The following is a 21,668-nucleotide window of genomic DNA, read 5'->3' on the forward strand; positions in this document are numbered from 1 at the left end:
GAAGCTTAGGTATCGCAACTGCACTGCACGATCTGCCTGTCGAATGTATAGCTATTCTTAGAGGAAGCGAAAACGGATCAAAGGCGGGGATAGTACTGAGCAGGACAGTCCGGGTGGTATACCGGGTAGGCGTAAAGGTGTTGGAGCGTTGCTGACGAGCAATACCAACGATGAGATGGCATAGCGTGGTGTAGCGCAGCGATAGAATAACATAGGATTGGAATAGTGCAGATTAGAACAGGATAGAAGAAGCTGTTGTATGAAAAGACACAACCAAGGATGGATGTGAGTGGTATTGAGCAGTGAAGGAGACGAAGGAGAGTTAGGTGATAGTGATGGGTGGCGTAGGCGACAGAGAAGAGCGAAATGGAATGTGAACTGGTTGACAACTCTACTCTCTTCGTCTTACCCTCTCTCTTGTCCTTCCTAATCATACCATTTCGTTTCGATGCTTACCTGCATATTCAACGCAATTTTGTATTTGCTGAATTACACTCTCTATGTATTTAATGAGATAATTTCATTTTGATTATTTATCAAATACATTTACATACTTGTTACTGATATGCTCCGTTATCTAGCGGTGATCCTCCACACCTCAATATAATTAACGGCATAATATCGTATTGGCAAGAGCAGTAAAAAGCAAAAACATAGTGGTAATATTTGCTACGTACGGCTGAGAACGTAAATGAAAGGGAAATATATGTGCTAAATTAATTTATATAAAGGATTTGTTTGAAGCACTTAATGCAGAAGTACATCTGTGGGGAATTGTGAACCATTAATTCAAGCCAACAGTAATTTCGTCTTTCATTTCATGGAAGTTTAAAAATTTATATCCTTGACATTTTGTTGTCCATTATCGTCCTTTTACCTTGACTAAGTACCATTTTTAACACTGTTACTTAAATTTATAAAGCAATCAAATGCAAATGGAAATTTAAAACTTTAAATTGATTTTTAACATTTGATGCAGTTTCTTTCCTTTCTTCCCGAAAGATATCCTAAAACATATTTGGGACATGGAAAAGACTGGTCGCAAACCGGAAGAAAACTTCAATTTCATTCTTCTTTCTCTTTATGTACTGCCCATTCATTCATTTTACGGAATGAGAAATGGAGTGTCGCATCAGTGAATTTCTCTCGGAATACACGAAATAAAAAAATTGAGGAATGAGTGATTTCTTCTAAATGATAGTGTTCATCCGGTCATTGCGATCATTGGTAGTTAGAATGAATTCAAAAATAATTTCCACCTATTTTCGTAATTACTTGTAGTGTTACAAAGCAATCCAAACTTTTAAGTAAATTTGCATTTCATTAATGGTACATGATTATGTAAAGTTGCGATGGAATCTTAGATTTGTCCGGAAATGTGTTACCACTTCCTGTTTAACTAGGATCGGTCTCTTTGAAATGCTTATTATTTTCATTTAATTTTGGTGTTTTGGGTAAGCTTTCAAGCAGGTAGATGATTGTTGCCTTGTAATGTGAAGAGCGAATAAGAAAAGGAATAGAAAATGGTGTTAAATGAAGAGTTAAAGACGGGAATAAAATGTTATTTCGCTTTTTGATGGAATAAGTGATATCTTCTGCTATGAATCGAAATAAAGACTTCATAAAGGTAAGGATCGGTTAATCATTGAGGAGTTAATCATCTCTAACTATAAGGCATTGCATAGAAGATTGTTATCAGTCGGTATGCTTTGAGAAATCCCCGAAAAAGTAAACTTCTGAACAGTTATTATTTTCTTGATTACTACTGTTTATTCCTCCCAGGCTAATTTGATGGACTGATATTATTTTAAATCATAAGATTATACATATTTAAGAGGATTGTCGTTTTATAAAATATTGTGAATAAATAACTTCTAACAGTGGTATAACTAATCACTTTATCTCTGCTAAACTTGATCTGATACAGTTGCATTCACTCTTGTATATATTTATATAACCGAAATTTTTTATATAACCGAAATTTTTCCTTTTTTGATGGAAAATATGAAACTGAAGAAAAAAGAGTGAAATTTAAAAACACCTCCAATGTTCCGACAACCCGGGAAATATTTCCTTCAGCTGTGAACTTCGAAGTTCCAGATTTGAAATGGATATTCGCGGGTGATAATTGAATAATTTTTCATCCAAACTTTCATCACTGGATTGGTTCCCACTCAGTGCTGCAATACAATTTTTGAGTTATTTTTGTCACCAATTATTTTGAGTGAAATGATTGGAAATTAGGAAACACCGAAATTTTTAATCCCTTCCTAATCCCTAAATATGATTTCGAAAGATGCATGTTTCGGCATACAATCATCGCTGATACAACTGATGAATGAATCGGTGGAATAGCTGTTGCTCCTTGAGCTAGATGATTTGGATGATGCTTCGATCATTTTTTCCGATGGTGTACCATCACTTGAAAGGCCAAGTTTCATCAAGCTTGCATGAATACTATGCCAAGTTGCTACTGCACTGATTAGTTGGTTGGAAGTCGTACTCAACCCCTGCAACAGTCAGTTTCTGAACAATCCTAATTTCAACTCTTCACAAATCGTTTTCCTATAAATGCGATTTCCAGCATTATTGGTACTTGAAGTACTTAAAGGATTAACTTCTTGTGGTACTTGAAGGATCGGGTTTGCCTGGTTGCAAACATTTCAGTTTGATGCTAATAATGATGTCAGAGATGAGAAGGACTTGCATAATATTTGATCGTTTTAGAAGATCTGGGATACGTATTTGACTTATCGTATCACAATTGTCGTTACCTGTTTACTGAGAATATCGGTTTTACCAGTTATTTTTGGTATTATTTTCCACTTTTTTTTCTCTACTCCATCAGAGTTAAAATTGAATCAAACAAAAGCATTTCATCGCAAAAAAATTTAATAAGTTTTTAATTTTTGTTCAAAAAGTCAAAATTTAAAAAGACTGATTTTAATGGAACAATATAACTTAGAGAATGTGAAAGTGACATGGAGACATCACGAGCATGTATTCCGTTGCCAATAATGCATATGAAGTGCGTATTCGCTGGAGTTAATCATGCGTTGAATGAGAAAACCGCTTTTTGCAATCAAGAAAAAGGAAAAAAATAAGTGATTTGACTGGAAAGTAAACTCACCAAATCAGAACAATTTCTTTCAGCGGTATTTTCCTGGAAATCCATTGGAGGCACTGCAAATTTCAAAATATTTCGAGATTTAAATTTTGAGTTGGCATAAGGTAAAACTTTGGACTGATTGTTTATTGCAAGATTTAGTGTAATAAATGCATACCTTTTCTATACCATTTCCTTCGAGTTGGTACGCTCAGTGACAGTGCTCCGTGTCGCAAGAAATATTCACGTTTTTTCTGTGCATTTGACGTCATTTGGTTAAGTTATCGAAAGAGAAAGACTATCGTTTATTGTTGCCGCATTTTTTGCTGCGTTGATGCCTTGACAGTTATCAGAATGTTAACTGAAATTTCAATTCCAGTGACACAGCCATAAGTGGCAGGTCATTCTGTCATACCAAAAAAAAAAGTGGAAAAGAATAAAAAAATATAGCTTAACCAAATATAGTTTGACCATTTGAAAAATGCTAATAATAGTAAATGCTAATAATAATAATGATAGAGAAAAACAAAACTTGTAAACATTAAAAAGAAAATAGAATCATAATGTGATGAAGAAAAAAACCGTTTTGTAATATTACTTTTCACGTTGAAAAAATTTTTTTCGGAACGAAATGTTTCTAGACGGGTATGCGAATGAACAGAAATTTTTAGAAATAATTAAGTTTAGTTTGTCATTTATTATAAATAAATTTATTATAAATATTTTTCAGCCATTAATTAATTTTAACACAAATTCAAATAACTTGGCTTATTTCTCTGAGAGTTAAGCTATATCTGTTGTCGATGCGTTCTCCGAAGAGATTTTTTATTGTTTAATACACCGAAAGATGTAAAACAAAAACAAAAGAATCTTGTGTATTTAGATTTGCTATAAAATGTTTCTTAAATTTCTTTCATATTTATAAATGGAAGCGACTTCGATCACGGATTGCTTTATCAACGCATTAATAAAATGCAGATTACTAGCTGTGACAGAGTTTCAAAATTATTTTGCTACATTTCTTTAGATAGATCTCACTACTATATTGTCTGAAAAAAAAACAAACCTGAAAGTGGAGATAAAAAAGCAAAGAATGCTGGAAAATTAAATTATAAAAATATCCTATGAACTAATAAAAGGCTTAGTTTTGGATCAGCCTAATATCTGCCTAATGCAAACAGAGCTTTCTTTACAAGAGGTCCTATTGAACAATAACATTAATGGATATCACGTTGGCGCCATCTATTGATAATAGGTCATATTGTTAATCATGATCAGATTTATGTAATTCAATATAATTCTTGTTAAAAGTAATATTTTACTTTTCTAGAACCTTTTTGGAATTACGTGAATTTGCTTCTTACTATTCTTAATGGTTTAAATGCGCCAAAATGGATAGCATAAGTTGATCTGAAAATTACAAAATGGCTTAATAAGAAAATCATAGCAGTCTTTTTCAGCTTTTCCCTTCAGCCTAATCCATCATTATTTCGGATACAAAGTGTTGATAACTATTGAAAAGAGTGCATCTAATTGAGATAAACAAAAAGCGTTAATAATTACTGCAAAGAACCGTAAATTGAAATTGAATAATCTCCACTGATTACATTTTCTATCTGTCGTTTCAATCGTTAACTGAAACTTTTGAGTAGCAAATATAACTATTGAGAAATTGGAAAAAGAGGTGGAAAAGGTCCTGCTAATATTTGTCAAGATAAATTGTGACTGTATTGAAATAAAATGAGAAGTTCCTTTGATGGAGAAATTGGGATGGACAAGTACTGTGAAAAACTATGAGAAGAAACGAAGTGAGTGCTTAATAACATGCCTATATTCAGAATATGAGAAATTGCCTATATTCATTCATTATCTATTGCTTGTAAGACTTCGTAACGTCCAGCGAAGGGATGCGATTTGAATTTGAGGAGTAGGCTGATCACTCCGACCGTTCCAAAGTTTTGAACCTTTCCAGCAGTCAAATTCCTTCCTAATCTGCTTAATATAGAAACTTTACTGGTGCTTTCACCGATTACTATCATCATGCTATCCGAGATATATTAGCTGCGAAGATTGTTTTTGGTGAAACAACGGAGAGTTCCTTTTTTCCTTTCAACAAGAGTAAAATTCACCAAATCGGCCAGTGATTGTTTTTTAGCTTTACTAAACAAAAGGAAGCATATTATTCACAATTGTTCTGGCTTGCTGATGCAGAATTCCAGGACCTCAGAATTCCAGAGTCCGTTATTTCAATCGCTGGCAGTGAATAGTAACATCGTAATATATTGACTTCCAATAGGACAAAATTTTAAGCGATAAAATCTCAAGCAATCTTGAAAAGACCGTCATTTTGCTAGAAATTTTTGAATGCTCAAACTTATGTAAGTTAGTCTAATCAATAAACTCCTAGAGAATTAGTTTCATTAGTGTATTCAGATAAACTTAGTAGTAAATTTGACTAGTCGATTATGAAATTTAGCAGCAACTACGTGGAATTGCTGGGTCATGTATAACAATATTTTCTCCACCACCAGCTTTGTCCATCCTTTGCGATATATTTTAAGTTGTCAGATAAAATTCTCAGCATTGAGGGCAACGTATCACGATCAATAAAATGAAATCACACCTGTTGTATTCTACAAATTTTCAGACTTTAAAGCATTCCATGGACAAGAGTAGAACAAGTTTTAGAAAAATATCGAATTATTTTCCAATACAAACTAAACTTACGATATCTGTAATACTTGATAATCATAGTTTATTGTGATATTAGTCGACTGTTATTCTATGAACTTACAAGTTTAGAAGTTGGAATAGTATGAAAATAGGTAACACAAATGAAAGGATTGAAAAATAAGGCTACATAAATAATGTTTGTGGGAATTTCTTTGAAAAATTGATTGAAAACACTTCAGCAAAAGGTCATGAGAAGTTTTTGCTTTTTTCACTTATACTTTACAACAACGAGACAAGTTTCGGACAAATTTCTGGAATCTCTCTTGTTAACTCGTTTGATTGAAACAGATAAACATCTTTCTAATCCTTTGACTGAACTGACTTTGTGAGAAGATGAAACTTCTGCGACTTATAATCAGTAGGTAATACAACACAGAATTCTGGGATGAATGAAATTTCAAGTGATTAATAAATAATTATGAATTCCATACGAAGGTTGGTAGCAATTTTTCATCACAATCACATGAACAAATAATAATAGTGCTATTATGATAAAAGACTCCTTTGGAAACAGTTTTTCTTATCAAACTCTTTTGGGTATACTAGCAGATTATTTGTTATACTTCTTTACACCGTCATCTATGTAAATGCCTTTCCCATATGGATTACTAACCTACCAGAGGAATATTGTCAACTGCTCCTTTTATGTCACATCTAAATGTTTTAAAGACAAAACTTGCTTAAGTAATGATTTCTCCAGAATGATCATTTGATCAACCACTTATTGCCTGAATTTCATTTTCTTGGATCATGCAAAAGTGAATGACTGTATGGATTGAAAAATTTTGTTAGCAAAAATTGTTCTATTTTTCGAAAAAAAAAATTCAAATCCAAAACTTTTTTGTCCGATATTTAGCAAGTATGAATTGGAAATGTTTGAGAGTGAGCCCATCTGGGACGGAGCAAAGGATCTTCGGAAAGATTATGTAATGAAAAGAAAGTAGATGAGGACATTCATACTGAAAGTTGTAAAATCGAAGTAGACAGAAAATCCAAAATGCATTACGCCATTTAGGCCCTTGCAGATTGTGTGCCATACATTTGCCTGCTTCACTTCACTAATTAGTGAAAAGTTACTTCTGTTGACAAAAACGCCATTGGAACCTTTTCTTCGAAGAGGCTTTTACAGTACAATTATTTAGTGTGGTACCAATCAACAAGTCACTACATCGGTACAAATGACGTCTCAGATAACGGTTCTGTATACAGCTCTATCCTCAGAGTTTCTTCGAACAGTGAATGTTGCAAGTTATTGGGACACTAAATTCACTTTAGTTTAATCTCTTGTATCCAGCCGAAAAACGTGTTTATAATATTTGCATCTTTCGAAAAAGACAGAAAAATGTCGGTTTTTTATATTAATTGAATCCGAATTAGATTTTGAAAATTTCTTGGACAAAAAAGGAATATAAGTTTTGTATGTTATGGACTCGATTTCCTGCACAATTTTCGATTATAAATTGTAATAATTCGTGGGGAAATTCATTAATTTGGAATGGTTAAGGTCCAATCCACCTGAAAAATAAACATTATATTTCGTTGTTAGAATGAACTTTTTTCATCTCAACCAATTTAGTAACTTTATAAGCATGATAATTGCTGAGCTTCAGTCTCTTCATTCCATCTAGCACTAACTAGCATAATATAATTGGGAATGACAGAACGCACTCGTCATGTTACTTCCTGGTAAGTTGGAGAATAAAAAAAACAACATCGAAGAATTAATTTGAAATGACAAAATTTCAACTTTGGTCATTGAAGAATTGATTAGAGATGACAAAGCTTCAATTTTTGTACTGTGGGAAGCAGAAGTAGCTACCTTCGGGAAATTTTATTTTTTCGAATCAAGAAGGCTTCTGTTTTTAAAGCCCATAAACGAGCTGAAATCCTTCATGATGATTTGCTAAGGACATAACTTTTATTGATTTCGGGATGTTATTTAGTGAAAACCAGTCGATGTTTGCAGATTTCGTACTCTAACTGTTCAAGAAAGCGATTTTTATGACTTTCGGATACAAAATTTTAAAACTTTTGCCTCCATTATGAAACAACACCAGAATTGAAATCCAAAAACACCCGTTGTTCATTATGATTCTATGAGTGAATTGTTAAGGACATGACTCATAAAACACGTCCTGAAACAAATTTCGGAAAGATACTTTTGCAAATAATGGATCCACCAGAAGTAAAAACTAATCTGTTCAAGGTCGACCAAAGCCTCCCCCTAAAACTTGTCTTGTAATTGATTGCAACGTAAACATGCTGTCCTTAAAATACAATTTCATTTCACAAAACCTTTTAGCTTCTCTAAAATATACATTTAAGCATAATTTTCCGCAATGATAACAAATTACATAATTTTGGAAGTGAGGCAACCATAATGAAACAAAAGCAAAAACCCATTCCATAAAATCTGCTACATTTCCATAGATCATTCCACAAAACCTTTTAGCTGTCTCTAAAATACCCACCATTTCTTATCCTCTTGTCTTCTCTCTTTAAAAGTAATTTGCAAGACAGGAATATATGAGTTTCTTTACGCATTACCCACCCATGACCTTCTGTTTGCACTAAAGAATATAATCCATTCAACCATCGCCACAAGCTGTTTTGAAAACGACCACAATCAATTCACATCGGATGCTACAGTTCAAAAGGAATGACTAACATTGTTATGACACCGAATATTAAATTCTGATCAGTGACTTGAATTCTGAAAAGAAATATGCAATTTCTGCCTATGTCATTTCAAGAGATGAAGATATGAGTTAATTCAGAAAGTAGCAGTAATAGTCCAGTCTATATTATAGGAACAGACAGCTCAACAAGTTCTTATCTGTTACATATGATACAATGAAGGTGTACAGTTATCCATAAAGTGATTTTAACTTTCAAAAAATGTGGAATTAAAGAAAAAGCATATACTTATTCTTCACTGAAAAGAATACATGACACTGATTGCATTTTAGACAGCCGTAACGAAAAAAAACAGTTATGAAGTATCTGAAGTTCTATACATTATTTTATATGCAATATATTATTAAGATATTAGTGCATAATTCATTTGTTTGTGCCAATAAGGAAAGGTCAAAAACCAAGCTTCATAGGGCTACATTATCAGAGCAGATACTCAGCAAGCAATATGGTTCAAAGATGTTACTTTAATCGAACAGACGATATTGAACAGCCCAATATGACTAAAAAAAGTTGTGTCTGCTAAAACAGCTATCAGGAAATATCCGTGAAAAAATGAGAATAAGCATAAACGGTTCGAACCACATATATCTACAAGAACTTATCTTTCACTCAGAATTACATACTTATGGTTCTGTGATATAAATAATAGTAAAGTTGAACTACCATTACAGTGACCGGAAAAGCAGATGCTGGTGATAAAGATAAAGGTGGAAAACTGAAAACAACATAGTAGAAGAAACAATTAGTCAGTTAATTATCAACTGATCAAGCGTTTGCCCAAGCTTCTAACTCGGCCAAGTCATCATCCTCTTGCTGCTTTTTGGCAGCAGTCTTCTTTCCGGAGACTGGAAGTTCAGCAATCGGGGCTTCAGGTAAGGCTGATACAGATGCTGGTGTCGGTCCAACATCTAGAAGCTGCTTATCAAGCTCTTCCTGTAAGCAATTTATGACTAATCAGAAATTATCGATAGCCACATAAAATGCCCATTACGAATAATGTAAATCCACTTAGATGGAAATATTGAAAACGCATAATTAATGAGAATATACAAACAAAGAAAGAAATTCAAGACAACCTGCTCCAGTTCTTCCAGTTCTTTGAGCAATTCTTCTTCATCCAGATCTTGACCAAAACCAACTGGATTACTAATTGCTTCAGCAATTTCATTAGCAACCTCTTGCTGTTCGGCAATATCCTCCATTAAGTCGTGTACCTGTTAACAAATTTTACTTTTGTACAACCATTAAGATCTTTCTTTTTCATACATCATGCTTGCTATTGTTGGAACCTTACACTTCAATATGTCTGTGAATCTGAGACAAAGAATCAAGAGTGATAATAACAATCACGCCATAATACCTAAATCCTTCTAGTACCTCACATGACATAATCTATTACTATTTCATTTATGAATCTGAAAACAAGCAAAGAAACTTTCCCACTGATGAGAAACCACTTACAGAAAGAATATAGTAACGGAAGCACTTGCCTGATCTACATCCATATCGTTATGTGCAGTTTTAAGGGCCTTTGCAGCAGAACCCATTACTTGTAACACTTCGGCATTTGTTGACGCATTTTCTAAAGCTTCGCGTTGGAACTCGATCGTTGATAAGACACCATCAATGTGCTGCAACTGCTTCTCAAACTGTTTCTTCCGTTTCAGTGCGTGCAAAGCCAATCTCTTGTTTTTCGTTCCATGTTTTCTTGCCGATGCAACTTCCTAAAATAGTTCCGCATAACGGTAGCAATGCTTCGTTATAGTTTAATGAGTATCGCATATCCATCAGTTTTCCTTTGAATAGCATGCTGACGATTTCTTAAGAAAAAAAACAAACGCTAACTTCCAAGTAAAGTCGGAAAACTTACAGCTTCTATTTTTTTCTCTAAGAACTCTTGCTTCTTCACTAGCATTTCCTCGGTTTCCCGCAATTTTTGTATAGATTCCTGTGGGGTTGCTGATGGTGTCTGCTGTTTTCTACTGCCACCAAATATCTTCCCAAATACACTCATTGCTGGAAAAATTAACTATTCCACGGCATGTAACAGGGGATCGGTCAAATGGATCACGCCAGTAACAATATAAATTATTTATTAATCCAAATATCAATGTCGTAGCATTAACTTCAAATTAACTTTTGGTATTTTTACAGAGATATTCCATACGCATTAATTTACATTTATTTAAGCATTAATTTACAATTGCGTAAACATCTTGATGTCATTTCCCATAAACTTCACATAAAACAAAACAATCATGAAAAATAACAAATACTTTTGACATCACCCGGTCCAACTACCGAATGATTAATTAAATATGTCACCTTGTTGTTTTGCAAAAGAAGCGTAGGCACCCGTGAATAAGTCATGCACTTCTAACAATAACATAATCTTCGTTATTGCTTGCTTAGCGAGCAACCAAAAATTTAATTATACATAACAATTCAAGCATTAAGCCTAAGTTCTAGTTCAAGTACAAGGCTAAACATGCGTCTAACTGTGCTACCCATAATGAAAATCTCTTTATAAAGCAGTAGCACCTCATTTTACCCAAACTTGTCAACCGCCCTGCTAAAACCTACTTCTACCAAATTCACCCACACTGTAATTCGAAGATTGACGAACACAGTCGAGGAGAAAAGCTCCTCTCTAATCGAAGAATCAACTCAGCAAGAAGACACCGCGAAATATCCATCGGTTTGTCACAAACGGGCTCAGACCAGCGTATAGAGGATGACAAGGGATTGACATGTACAGCTAAAAAGTATATGAAACATTTCCCTAGTTTAAATTAATTTTAAGGTTCCGACATTTTGCAGTTCGTCTGTTCTTAATTGAATTTGGTAAATTTTCACACTTTCACAAAGAACAGAAATTTCGTTTTTGTGTAAACAGTGCATTATTTTGCCGGTTAACTTAAGAGTATTTCAAGCATCGTTCATTCTCATATTTCAGAATTTTCTCATTTATAAGCAGTAACTTCGCAGTGGTAATGGAACTGAAGATAACTGATCTCTGATTAAATAAACAGTATGGATACTGGTCACCGACTAACCTGTACCATTTATAAAGCAACAAAGAGGCAAAGGAGGATGGGCGTTAACCTCTAATCTCTCCTGGCCGTCTAATCATTGCATGATTGTACTTGTTAAGCTTTACTGATTCAAATGGATTCATAGCAATTTATACGGAAGTCTGTTTGGTTGATTGATAAAAGCAGTTCTATGAAGAAATTAACATGTCCAAAACCTGAAATGAGAAAGAAATGAGGAAGAGATGAATCCCCGACCTCTATGCAACGCCGTCATGCCGATCAAGTTCTGGTCTGTGCCACACTTGGGCGGTAACGTTATGATACATAGACTTGAGGCGTTGATTTTCAGGGAGGATTTTATTAGAGAGTGGTGTTGACTCATATATCTGGGTTAATTTTCACTTGGGAATAATCAGGATCGTCCTGTTCTATCCCAGGAACAACCCAATTACAATCCAAACCCTGTTCTCCTTTAGATCTCTCTTTACATCAAGTATCAAGCTATCTATGTCAGTCGGGAAAATGTTAGCTGAAATAATTGAAATTTACAAATTTCAGTTAGAAGAACGATGGTTGCCTTATGAACAATACGATATAATGCAACACATTTGAGAAAGAATGATGGAAGAGAGTGAAGTAAAGATAAAACTTATGACTGAACTGGCAAATGTACTCAAACAGGCAACATTTGAGTATCCGTCCGGCGATGCACTCTCTAAGTAATATTTACTTCTTGATCCATCCACATCCCCTCCCATGCTGATGTGAAGCTGTGATTTTACCTGCGAACTATTTGAACTCTCCGTTGCATTCTTTCGTGTATTCGAAACAGTTTTGGTTTTTAGGGAGTCTACTCAAATACTTTGTAATACGGTTGAAGCACTGTTCATTCATGGCTTGAAGACAGCCTTCTTCCAGAAAAAACCAAGAAGCTCAAGGTATCCTGAACCGGTGAGTTTTTGCCAATATGCTAAACATATTTCCATCTTTTGTTTATAGGAGCTGTTTAATTGTGGTGTTTTCAGAATTTCTGGCCCTTTGTAAGCAAATATACACATAAAGCAGTATTGGACCAGATAGCTACATCGAATCAAATAAAGACAGAAATAGGGAAGTCACGGGTGAATTACGTTTTTTTTTTCCTCTTAGTGTTTAGCTAGAAGGAGTTGTTCTTGATTGCTATATATTTTGAGCTTGCATCGTATACTGTGGTGCGAATATATATGTAAATTTTATATATTTTTTACAGGCGTGGGTCAGGATACTTTTAAATGAAAATACAATGGAAAATTATTTGAGCTTACTGTCGCATAATAATGTTACTTTAAGGTTAGTTGGTGAACAGTGAATTAAGACAGAATTAATTCCTAGGACGAAAGATGAAATTTTTTGAATGTGATTCAAGGTTTCTTTACATTCTTTAAGCAACAATTTTTTTTCAGTATAATTTGAATTTTTCAGCAAATTTTACGAGAAATGGGCATTTCTGAGAGATACTGAACGTATGAATATACTGTCAGGTTACACGAAGGGACTGACGAGACTGACTGTCGAGGCACCTGTGAATAGTTTCTCTCTTAACACTTGGACTCCCACGCCACTGATACTTTCTGGTTTGATAGCGGGAGAACCCGCAAGATGTGAGTTAAATTCCTGATTTAATAATTTATCTTTTGGTCCGTATTTTAATTGATTTTGGTCCAGTTACTCATATTTAGACAAATTTTGGACTGTCTAGTGGACGTCTCCCAGTATTTTTAGTGCTTATGGCATGCATTAATATAACTTCTCATTTTAGTGAAACAGTTAGTAAAGTGTCGTTGTCGTGGTGGTTCGCTGAACATGCTTGAGGATACAGAGCTTGCCGAAAATGCATTGCAGTCCCTGTGCGGCTCAACAGAAATATCTACTTCTTCGTGCGCAGTAGATTCTGATAGTTTGTGTTCAACAAATAGTTTTCTCAGTTTTTTTCTTGAATATTTTCTTTCTCTCTCCTTCTTTTTAATTCATTCTTACTGTTATTGTTTTTTAAACAGCTGGACGAGAAGCTGATGTGGCTTCCGTTTATTCGCATCCGTCAATGCTTGATGGAGAGAACATTCACCTCCCAGCTCTAAATTCAGCAAGTAGTACTATACTTTCATATCCAGTCCCGGAAGACACTATCGTAAGTTACGTCCCAAGTTTGATTAGTTATAAGATTTGATTAATTTTCTGGTGGTTCGTTTCATCTAAATAATATCTGTAGGTTGCAATCTTTACGTTTCGTAAAAAATGGTCTTTCTTTATTCCAGATACGAGTAACTAGAGGTATCTGTCGTCGTGTTAGGCATTCATCGAAGAGTAGCACTGTTGGCGGTTCATCGAGTTCCAGAAATGAGTCCATATCAGCTGTAGTCAGAGAGTCACATGATGTGGGTTTCGTGAATTGTTGCAAGATCAGATTAAAATATCCTATCGTCAAAATGATTTATTTGTTAATTAACTGAGAAAAAAATCCTGAAAGGAATTGAAACTACTGGAGATTTTTCTTTTGAGGTTGAAGAAGTTGGGAAAAAAATGGAAAATCTCGTAGAACCTTATAACGATGTACAACGAATTTCATCCCCAATCTGTACGCTAAGTAACGAAAACAGAGCAAACCACGATCAGTGGAACGGAGCTTAGTAACACTTTATTTTGATTAGAATGCTTTCATTTGTTATCTAATCATTTTTCTACATTAAACATCTTATAGTGAGGAAAAAACGATGAACATTAAAGAGTATAAATCGTTTGGATCAGACAACGAGTTGTCAATCAAGAGTGAGATCGCATTTCACAAAGTGTCAGAAAGTTCACAAAGTAACTCCAAAAATTGGATCGGTCCACGTGTCACATCTGGTGGTTTTTTTAAATCATTGTTTTCATGATTAGTGAATTGCGGTACATACGGCAATTAGTTTAATAGATCAACCTAGGCATCCTTCACAGTATAGAGTAACAGCAAAAACGCAATAACATATATCGTAATAACGTATCTCAAAAGCATAATAACATTAGCATCTTGAAATAAGTTGAGGTAATAGTTCATTTTCGGTTTATTTAATTGAATATTATTACGAACGGATGAATGTAGGGAATTTTCATGCTAATAAGCGTTGAGCAGTTTGACAATTATCACCATGTCATTACCTGATCTGCTCTCGAATATCTCTGATGATTGATAATTCTGCACAATTTTTACATTCGACTTTTTTGCTTTTTTTTCAAGTCGGAAAGCATTATTTATGTTACTTTCATTTCAGATGCAGCTTATAATATCAAACCGGAACATTCTGTGCAAGATGTGCAGGATAAGTCATATAACCTTCTATATGGTCTTAGTCCGGTGATCTCAGTTGAAAATGAGCAGTCTTTCACTGAATTAGGAAACAAAATCAGAAGCACATCGAAAAAATCTTCAGACATGGAGCTGGTTGTTCTAGTCATCACTTATTTTAGGTCTTTCTTTGTATGTCCATCCTTGGCTTTTTTTACTTCAGAGATATAAAATTATGTTCTAGGAACGCTCAGTGTCCATGCAAGATGATCTGTATATGTCAGAGCATTACAATGAAGGGAATAGCCTTCTCGGTAAAGGCTGGATTGTTCATCATCGTTGGGAAACTGAACCTTTTGTTAGTTGTTTAACAGATCTACATTCGTTTTTCATAATGCTTTAAAGATGTAGTTTGGACAGCAATGTCACTTTTAATTTTCATGTTGAAGGATGGCCGAACTTCGACAGTTTCTTTATCGACTAATACAGATTCTTCTCGGAATTTCGACGTGGAAATACGAAATGTTCTTGATGGAACTTCGAATGAGGTGATTCAGAACTAGTTAGAACCTTAATTTTAGAGCCTTTAAATTAACTGTTATTCATCGTCTGCCTGGCAATATTGATTTAGTTTGCATTCTACTTATGTGATTTGATCTTGCGTTTGACATCTTCCTTATGGACATGTAAAGGAATTCTCTTATGTAGATGTCTTCATAAAAGACTACGATTTTTTTACTTTTGTTTACTTCTGTGATGTTTGTATATGATCCATTATTGTTGCAGGTGTTGAATCAGAAACACTCGGATAATGATAGTCTTAATAATGAAATTCCGATATTTGAGGAAGTAGGAAATTTATTGCAACACGCTAGTGATGGTGACAAGACGTCATTTACCATATCAGACCATCGAGAAGCTGTACCTGTCAAGAGACTAGAATCAGAAGTCCGTTTCTAGGTTATTGTTCTTGATTTCTGTTCAGTTCAATCAAATTATTTATTCGGTAATACCTGACTTTTTAAACTAATTTAGATTGATTCGAATGGGAGTGTTTTTCAGTTTTCTGACAAAAAATTAATTAGTATTTTGACAATGATTCCCCACGAGAAAGGCCTTGATTCTCAAGATTTTCGTTGTCTTTTATGCAGAAAATCAATTGGTCCAACATTCGCTTCATACAGGTTGCATCATTTTCTGATTTTTATATGTTCAGTGCTCATAGGCATTTTGATGACCTTTGTTATGCCTATAATGTCTTCTTTGTGGTTCATTGCATACGATTAGAATTAGCTATGTCTGAACTGTGCCATTCATCACTGTGTCTTGAAATGTAACAACCATGCACTAGATGTTAATTTCCTTTTATATGGATTGTCTTAGTTTTGGGTGTATTTGTCAAAAGTAAAATTATTTCAGTAAGTGTGGCTTCGATGAAAAATATTACTGCGATGGATGTTTTAGTAGAGGTGATGAAAGTGTTATTCCATCGCGGTTGATTCATAACTGGGATGGACATCCAAGACATGTTTGCAAGAGTAACATGGCTTTCATTGAAAGCATTAGAGATAAAGCTGTCCTTCATCTCGACCAGATCAATCCCCAACTTTATGCACACTCCCATGCTTTAAATGCCGTGAAGGTGCTTGCTTGTTACTCTTTATGTGTAGATGATATTATTTCTAATCTTTCAAGCTAACAGGTATTCTTTAATAGAAGGCAAGTTCATAGTTCTGGAATAATTAAACCGTTTTCCTCTATAAAAAAGTATTGGTCATCCCTTTTTCGAGGCTCATGTGATAACATAACTACTGACTATAATGTGGTCGCTTGGTCGCTTTTCACATCGCAGCCAGTAGTTATGCTACACCAATTGACTGGACAATTGGTAACTTTGATAATATAGAAAATGATTAATTTATTTGCATTCGTAGTGGAATTTTTTTCTAGTTCCTGAGGGAGAAATTGTCGTTGTCAGTAATGTACCTGCAGTCATGTCGGAAGTCAGTTGCTGAAGATTTGGAAAGTCGCGTTTGGCCAAAAAATTATCTTTACAAAGATATTCACCTGTATTCATTTACAGTACGTTTTTCTCGCGAAGAAAATGATTAATGGAGAAACGTTTTTCGATTTTAGAAGCTTAGTTTTGTAGGTCTTTCTGATAAGTGAAGCTCAAATTCTTAGCAGTTATTGTAGAATATGATGGGCAAAATTTATATTACATTTCGTAAGTCACTGCATCATCTCCATTCTTCAGATACTAGAGTTACTTTTTTTCATATCCACAAATTCAGAATGGGACTGTAAACATAGGGATCACCTCATTGAAAAATGGAACTCCACAACTCAATACATCAAATGTTTATTAGAAGTTCTATTCCTATATTAAAGATTGTATCGAAGTAAAGTCAGTCGCGTTTGCATTGGGTAGTTTTTCCAACAGGTTTCAAAGGAACTTTCGTTTTTCCACTGAATGTGATGAAATTTCAGGATCTATTAACGGTACTCTCAGGGTATATGGAAAACCATTTAAACAATTTATTAAATTTCACCGCAGAACATATTCGACAGTGTTTCCTTTGTTCCCAGAAAGGTTTCATATGTGAGATCTGTGCTGCTGCAGAAGTGATTTATCCATTTCAACTGGAAGTGACATTGCGAGTAAGTTCTGCAGTTGTCCTTCTGTTGTAGATATATAATTTACTAAATTCTTGAGCTTTATTGCTTTGTTGAGTTTGTCGTTTCTTATTGTGGATTTTGTACTTTATGCTGTTATGGCAGAAAAATTCTTGCAATGCCGATAAAATACTGCAATGTAATGGAGCACAAAATAACTTTACCAGCTTGTAGTGTATCATTTTTAACTGGAAGTTAGCAGATGCATGCTGGCAGAAAATTTGATGGTTTTAATAATTTGGGATCTGTTTTTCAAATGCTGTCATAAATTGTAAACAGTTTATGATATTTGTGAGTTTGTGGAGATTTTAGTGTTTGGAATGTTTTTCGGTATATCACAAGAACTGTTTGGAAAAACAACGGTGCCCAAAATGCACTCGGCGAGAGCGATATACGCAGCAGCAACCGAACATCGGCTCACAACATTTACTTTTAGATATGGACTGAAGCAGTTTCTATACATTCTTTCGTAATCAGTTTTTGAGATTTCCGTACCTCGGTTACATTTTAACTTGGACTTTTTATGTTGTTCATTACAGCATTAAATACAAAGAAGTGAAACGAACTATCTCTTGTCATTTTTTTTCCCTTGAATATCCCTACGCCGAAGTATAAAGTTTTGGTGGTATTGGTTCGTTTATCAAAATTCAATGCTGATTCCTCTCAGCAAAATCCTAATTGCTGAAGTTGTGTTACTGATATGTTGTAATACTTTGCGGAAAAAATAATTTTGGTCTTAACTAGTTGCCGAGAGATTCGTGCTTTTAGTGCTATTAATGATGTAATATTCTCATCATGGCCGAATATATGTTTGTATTTCTTTTTCCATATATTTTAGAATTGCATAACTTAAAGCGCTTTATGTGAAATGTTTAATGAGTAATGTGCATATGGTATTCGTTCGAATGATTTATATATTAACTGCATCATTCAGATTTCTCACTAACAGTTTTGAGAAAGTAAACATTGTGTCAAACCTCTGCTTTCCCTTTTATTTTAATTTGAATTCTGCATAAAATAGACACAAGTTTATTAGCAACATGCAACGACTAGTAAATGAGAGCACACTTTTTAAACTCATCATTAATAAAATAGAAGAACTATAGTTAGAGGGGAAAACATTTCGAGGAATCCAGGGAGTTTAAAGTTCAAGCACTTGTAAGGTATAGAGATCTTGCAAAAACTACCGTTCTTGAATTACTTTTGGAACTTAGAATTGGTGATTTTAATAGATCATTTTCAGCACTTCAGTATGTATTCTCTTGTTGCATAACCTTCCAGCATCGATATACGATATTGATTGCACAGGTAATACTATTTTTCTCGATATTACGATCTCGATATCTTTCGTAATAAAAATATTATGGTAATGAAGATGGATGATGGTCTCCAACATGTCGTTGACTATGTGCATCTCCACCATTGTGCTCGATTCATTTTATTAGTCATGCAGAATAAAATACATATGTGTAATTAGATCACATAATCGATCGTACTTTTTGACGTGGGAAATTATTGTACTTCGGAATTGTTCCATTGTAAGTTGCTTAAATATTAAACGAGTATAGGGAGTGGTGTTTACCTAGTAAATAAGTGGTTTTTAGACTTTTTGTAATTGGTGCTATTTCTGTTCATAACGTTGCTACCAGAAGATTAATGATGCTTTTTGCAAGAAATAACAAGAGATGTTTTGATCACAGTTCAAATGCATTTCAAACGTTTTGTTCTGTCGGGTAGTTCTAGTTACTTTAAGGTATATCATCGGAAAGGAATTTGAATTGATTTGTCAAGATTCTGTAGGACTGAGCAGTTGTCAAGGGTCAGATTGCCATGACTTCCATTCCTTGTCCCTTTAGAGCCTAAATGGGCTCTAAAATGATGTATATCCGGAAAAAGCCACAATATTGTCTGCTGTACAGTTTCCCCTTCGTTGAGTATCGGTGATTCGATCATCAGTACCATCCTTTCCACCATTGTTCCTCCCACTGTTGCTATTGCTACCTGACGTGTGAGCCATCCTTCCTGTCCCTCCTAAAATAAGCTTTTCTTGTCAGCACATCTGTTATGCAACTTCGTTTTGTCGTCCCTAAAACAATTTATGGAGAATACAGGCACAGACATACACACAAACATACCTCATATATATATTGTACGTGTGTGTTTGTATTTGCATGCATGTATGCACGCATGTATATATGTATATGCCATGTATGTATATATGTACGTACTGTATGTATGTACGTATTGTATGTATGTATGTATGTATGTATGTATGTATGTATATATCTATGTATGTATGTATGTGTGTGTAAATATGCTTTCCATTCTGATTCATAGCAGTACCAATTTTCGATATACGTACTGGGACTGATTGCTTTTTGAGTTTTCTTCTAGCTCCTAATTCTGCCATTCTGATCATGTCTGTCTAGAGATATTCACCATTAAGTAAGCACTAATCCGTTCTCAAGTAATCAGCCAACCTACGAGAGGATACTATCTTCGAATTATGATACTTTCAGAAATAATGAAGGAAAATTGATCAGAAGTGATTGAAGTGCATCCCATGCCTGGTGAAATACGGTAAGATCAAGTTTGAAGTGATTGATAGAGCTTAGGCATAAACATCCCTGCATGCAAATATTGCACGAAGCTTTGTCACCACCTCTGTTTATCTCCGAAAGTAAAATTTAATTTCTTGCACTGCTTCGGCTACAAGGAGCAACATATCTCTGTTGTATTTCACAAATACAAGCAGTGCAATCATCCTTACAATCCGATGTTTTAATAAAGAGGGTAATGGCATTGTTCCTGTACTTTTCGTAAAGCTTCTGGAATGTTGCTCTGCCCTATTTGGATATTGCCTAAGTTTTATCCCAATGAAAACAATGAGTAGTTAGTAAGCTGCTTAACTGACCACTTCCAATTGATCACTCAAATTGCTTATTGTCGTTTTTATCGCTTTCTTACGCTCCCAATTAAGTACCAACGATTTCAGGAACTTTATATCAGGAAGTTTCCCTCTTCATTATAATAACAAAAGGATAGCTTGAAATGATAAATGGGCAGCAAAAGTATTTACTGCAGGTATTGTGATGGAAAATTGATAGCAATCTCCGGAGATAGCAACTTCTGCCTTATATGATGATGTCAATGTCATCGATTACCCCAGTGGAATAGTTTAGAATTCCTTTCTTTTATGTCTGCAGGAAGAGTTTTTTTATTTGCAGCAGCAGTAGTAGCCGTGGAAGTCGACTGCCTTCTAAATTTAGTGGCACTAGTTAACTAACTCACATTAAAATCTTTCGACAGCACCTATTGACTATTTATTGAAACGTCTTCCTACCTTTCAGAAGCACTGATTAATCATTAAAAGATTTCTCTACCTCACGACAGCATTGCTTGTTACAAACTGTACCTTGAATCATTCCATCTACTTATATGAATATACGATTGAATAGCGCAAGATTACAATTCCATATCTAATTATATAAAATTTTCTTATTTGATGACATTGATGATTGCAATATTGCAGAAGCAAACTATCTTATTCATAACGGTTCTTAAATTCCGGAAGGACTTGCTTTCTCAGCTTCAGTTCGAGAAGGAGCATCAGCTTGGCTTTAAGTAGTCAAATCTTAAACATATTGCCATAGCAGTTGACAGTGAAATGAACTTTATAATTATTATAAATTACATAAATCTTTTAATTAGTAATACCAGCTAAAATTTGACGAAAAGTGATCCATTCCAATATATTATGAATCTGATGTCTAATATAAGTTGTTGGATGATGGAAGAATTGTTATTTTGTGGGGGTTGATGATTTACTAGAGAGATATCGAAGTAAAGCAATTTCATCGAATTCTGTCTCGCTACTATTCTCATCCGGAAATATTCTTAAACCCAGAGTTTGCTTCTGAATGCAATATCATTTCCTTATAACTATTTAAGGCTCTGATAAAATAAGTGATTCCGGGTTGCTAATTTTGAAAAAAAAAAGTGATTAAATTGTCATTTTATTTGCTACCATTTGTGATGATTGTTTAGCTCTACTGAGTGGGCCGAGTACGCCCAGAACCAGTTTTGAGTGAAGGAGACAATAACGATGACATCTTCCAGT

General features: G+C 34.4%; 5 protein-coding genes across 5 annotated transcripts; 2 read left to right on the forward strand and 3 right to left on the reverse strand.

Moving 5' to 3' along the window:
- Positions 1-2,031: 2,031 nt before the first annotated feature.
- Positions 2,032-3,378, reverse strand: LOAG_00406 (hypothetical protein; the record flags this gene model as incomplete). The annotated part of the gene is made up of 4 exons (XM_003135946.1): positions 2,032-2,180; positions 2,315-2,510; positions 3,131-3,183; positions 3,285-3,378. The coding sequence occupies 4 exons, from the start codon at positions 3,376-3,378 to the stop codon at positions 2,032-2,034; spliced, it is 492 nt and encodes a 163-aa protein (XP_003135994.1).
- A 4,991-nt stretch (positions 3,379-8,369) lies between these two features.
- On the reverse strand, positions 8,370-10,558 carry LOAG_00407 (charged multivesicular body protein 4b). Its single transcript, XM_003135947.2, has 4 exons — positions 10,407-10,558; positions 10,027-10,260; positions 9,613-9,750; positions 8,370-9,469 (listed from the first exon to the last, which is right to left on the reverse strand). The coding sequence occupies exons 1-4, from the start codon at positions 10,548-10,550 to the stop codon at positions 9,302-9,304; spliced, it is 684 nt and encodes a 227-aa protein (XP_003135995.1). The 5' UTR covers positions 10,551-10,558; the 3' UTR covers positions 8,370-9,301.
- Positions 10,559-11,510: 952 nt separating this feature from the next.
- Positions 11,511-14,238, forward strand: LOAG_16593 (hypothetical protein; the record flags this gene model as incomplete). Its single annotated transcript, XM_020449244.1, has 10 exons — positions 11,511-11,678; positions 12,130-12,290; positions 12,417-12,522; positions 12,597-12,692; positions 12,821-12,900; positions 13,033-13,211; positions 13,370-13,507; positions 13,608-13,738; positions 13,866-13,985; positions 14,110-14,238. The coding sequence occupies exons 2-10, from the start codon at positions 12,190-12,192 to the stop codon at positions 14,236-14,238; spliced, it is 1,080 nt and encodes a 359-aa protein (XP_020307259.1). The 5' UTR covers positions 11,511-11,678; positions 12,130-12,189.
- Positions 14,239-14,308: 70 nt separating this feature from the next.
- LOAG_16594 (hypothetical protein) lies at positions 14,309-17,995 on the forward strand (the record flags this gene model as incomplete). The annotated part of the gene is made up of 10 exons (XM_020449245.1): positions 14,309-14,454; positions 14,859-15,028; positions 15,117-15,230; positions 15,322-15,420; positions 15,659-15,820; positions 15,935-16,056; positions 16,292-16,514; positions 16,823-16,954; positions 17,363-17,533; positions 17,861-17,995. Exons 1-10 carry the CDS (start codon positions 14,322-14,324, stop codon positions 17,993-17,995), a joined length of 1,461 nt encoding a protein of 486 aa, XP_020307260.1. The 5' UTR covers positions 14,309-14,321.
- Positions 17,996-19,306: 1,311 nt separating this feature from the next.
- LOAG_00409 (hypothetical protein) lies at positions 19,307-19,958 on the reverse strand (the record flags this gene model as incomplete). The annotated part of the gene is made up of 3 exons (XM_003135949.1): positions 19,307-19,579; positions 19,684-19,775; positions 19,892-19,958. 3 exons carry the CDS (start codon positions 19,956-19,958, stop codon positions 19,307-19,309), a joined length of 432 nt encoding a protein of 143 aa, XP_003135997.1.
- Between the last annotated feature and the right edge of the window lie 1,710 nt (positions 19,959-21,668).

The sequence above is a fragment of the Loa loa genome, assembly GCF_000183805.2.
Source record: "Loa loa unplaced genomic scaffold supercont3.9, whole genome shotgun sequence".
Classification (NCBI taxonomy): Eukaryota; Metazoa; Nematoda; class Chromadorea; order Rhabditida; family Onchocercidae; genus Loa; species Loa loa.